This window comes from Trypanosoma rangeli (genome assembly GCF_003719475.1).
Source record: "Trypanosoma rangeli strain AM80 chromosome Unknown Tra_15.4_contig_00892, whole genome shotgun sequence".
In the NCBI taxonomy this organism is placed as follows: domain Eukaryota; phylum Euglenozoa; class Kinetoplastea; order Trypanosomatida; family Trypanosomatidae; genus Trypanosoma; species Trypanosoma rangeli.
The window spans coordinates 1,797-3,294 of NW_021706590.1; the positions used below are offsets into that span (position 1 = coordinate 1,797).

Genomic DNA, 1,498 nt, shown 5'->3' on the forward strand with positions numbered 1-1,498 from the left:
CGGGGACGACAACATAACGATGCCCCACTCATGGGAGGGCACAACATTATCCGATGGTTCGTTAAATTGTCCTGCCATATCGATGATAATATACCCCTTCATTCCAGTCCTAGCCAAATTTACCATAACATCGTCAATATTACTCTCACCCTCGTATTTTGTCACCGTTCGTGTCCTCCTGTCAAACAAGTATGCGAAAATTCCTTCCAAAGCAGTACACAACCACATGGAGCTTCGTGGCATCGTAGTGCAGCAGCTGATAAAGGAGGTAGGAGCCAGCCGCCATTGACTTCCCTACCCCGGGGGTTCCAATCAAAAGATGACGTCTCATGTATGGTGCGTCTATATCTGGAGGGAGAAACACTCCTTTTAGATCGCCCTCGACGATCTTCCACACCCGATGCACCTCAATGTTAATGTAGCAGTCGGCAATAGGCACTGCATGGTTCAGCGAGTACGGCCATCGCTGTTCAGAGGAAAGGATCATGAGTCGTGGGCGTGGTGGACGGAACTGCTCCTCACCACCCACTGAGAGAAAAGTACGCACAGTCTGCGTGTACTCCCATAACTCTTGTGGCCGTTGGCCCTCTCTCACCTCCATTCGCACCACCATGTCTTCCCCTTCGCCCTCGGGAAATCCCACGACGTGACTCCATGTTGCGTCAAATACGGATTCGTAGAGTTCCTCCAGCCTCGGTTGTCTGCCCATTTCCTCCTCTTCGCGCCCTCTTCCTTCCACACTTCGGAGCTGTGCGGGGGGCCATCCGAGTCGCCAGACAGCCCCGACCAGGCCGGACGTCCTCCTCCCTGCGACACATTAGTTGCTGGGGGCTCCTCGGTGGCGTGAGATTCTTCATCGTGTGTCTCAGACATGTTTTTCCTTGTTTTGTTTTTCTTTTCGTTCGTAGTGGTTGAGCTGAACTGTAGCACAATACTCAACCAGCAGTCAAAAGGGAGAATGAAATTATTTAAAAAAAAACAGGCAGAGACACAACTCCACGCAGCCGCAACGAAACAAAAGAGAGAGAGGGCCACCCACACACGGCACGCGGCGCACACCTCACACACACACAAACACGCACAAGCACCCCCAATCCCGCACACAACGCAAGCGTGATGCATCACGGCACCCTCCCACACAAACAACGAGGGAAAATTAGATCTCCCAGGCAAACCGTGCAAATTGCACGGCACACACAACAACTGCGACGAGGCTTCTATCTTCTTCTCGTATTGCACTTCACATTCGGATCCCCACAGCTCTGTGTGTGCGTAGTCACACGCAAACATCACCCACTCACAGTGAAATTGACTGCCTCGTCGTGGTGGCATTTTGCGCCGCAATTCGCTGAGGTGCGAAGGAGCAGAGCACCCGCCGCCTCTTCGTTCACCCGCAAGAAGAAGGAGGGTCGCCGCCGCATTGTCCCCCCGCGACGCAAATATACGCTGCGCCCAGCATGTGGTGCGGTGCACGTGAATTCCGCGATGTAAACTGTTT

General features: G+C 53.2%; 1 protein-coding gene across 1 annotated transcript, besides 1 other annotated feature; it reads right to left on the reverse strand.

The window, feature by feature from the left end:
- Nucleotides 1-181: 181 nt before the first annotated feature.
- TraAM80_10320 (retrotransposon hot spot (RHS) protein) lies at nucleotides 182-709 on the reverse strand (the record flags this gene model as incomplete). Its single annotated transcript, XM_029386948.1, has 1 exon — nucleotides 182-709. One exon carries the CDS (start codon nucleotides 707-709, stop codon nucleotides 182-184), a length of 528 nt encoding a protein of 175 aa, XP_029233294.1.
- A 323-nt stretch (nucleotides 710-1,032) lies between these two features.
- Nucleotides 1,033-1,105: a microsatellite.
- Nucleotides 1,106-1,498: the final 393 nt, after the last annotated feature.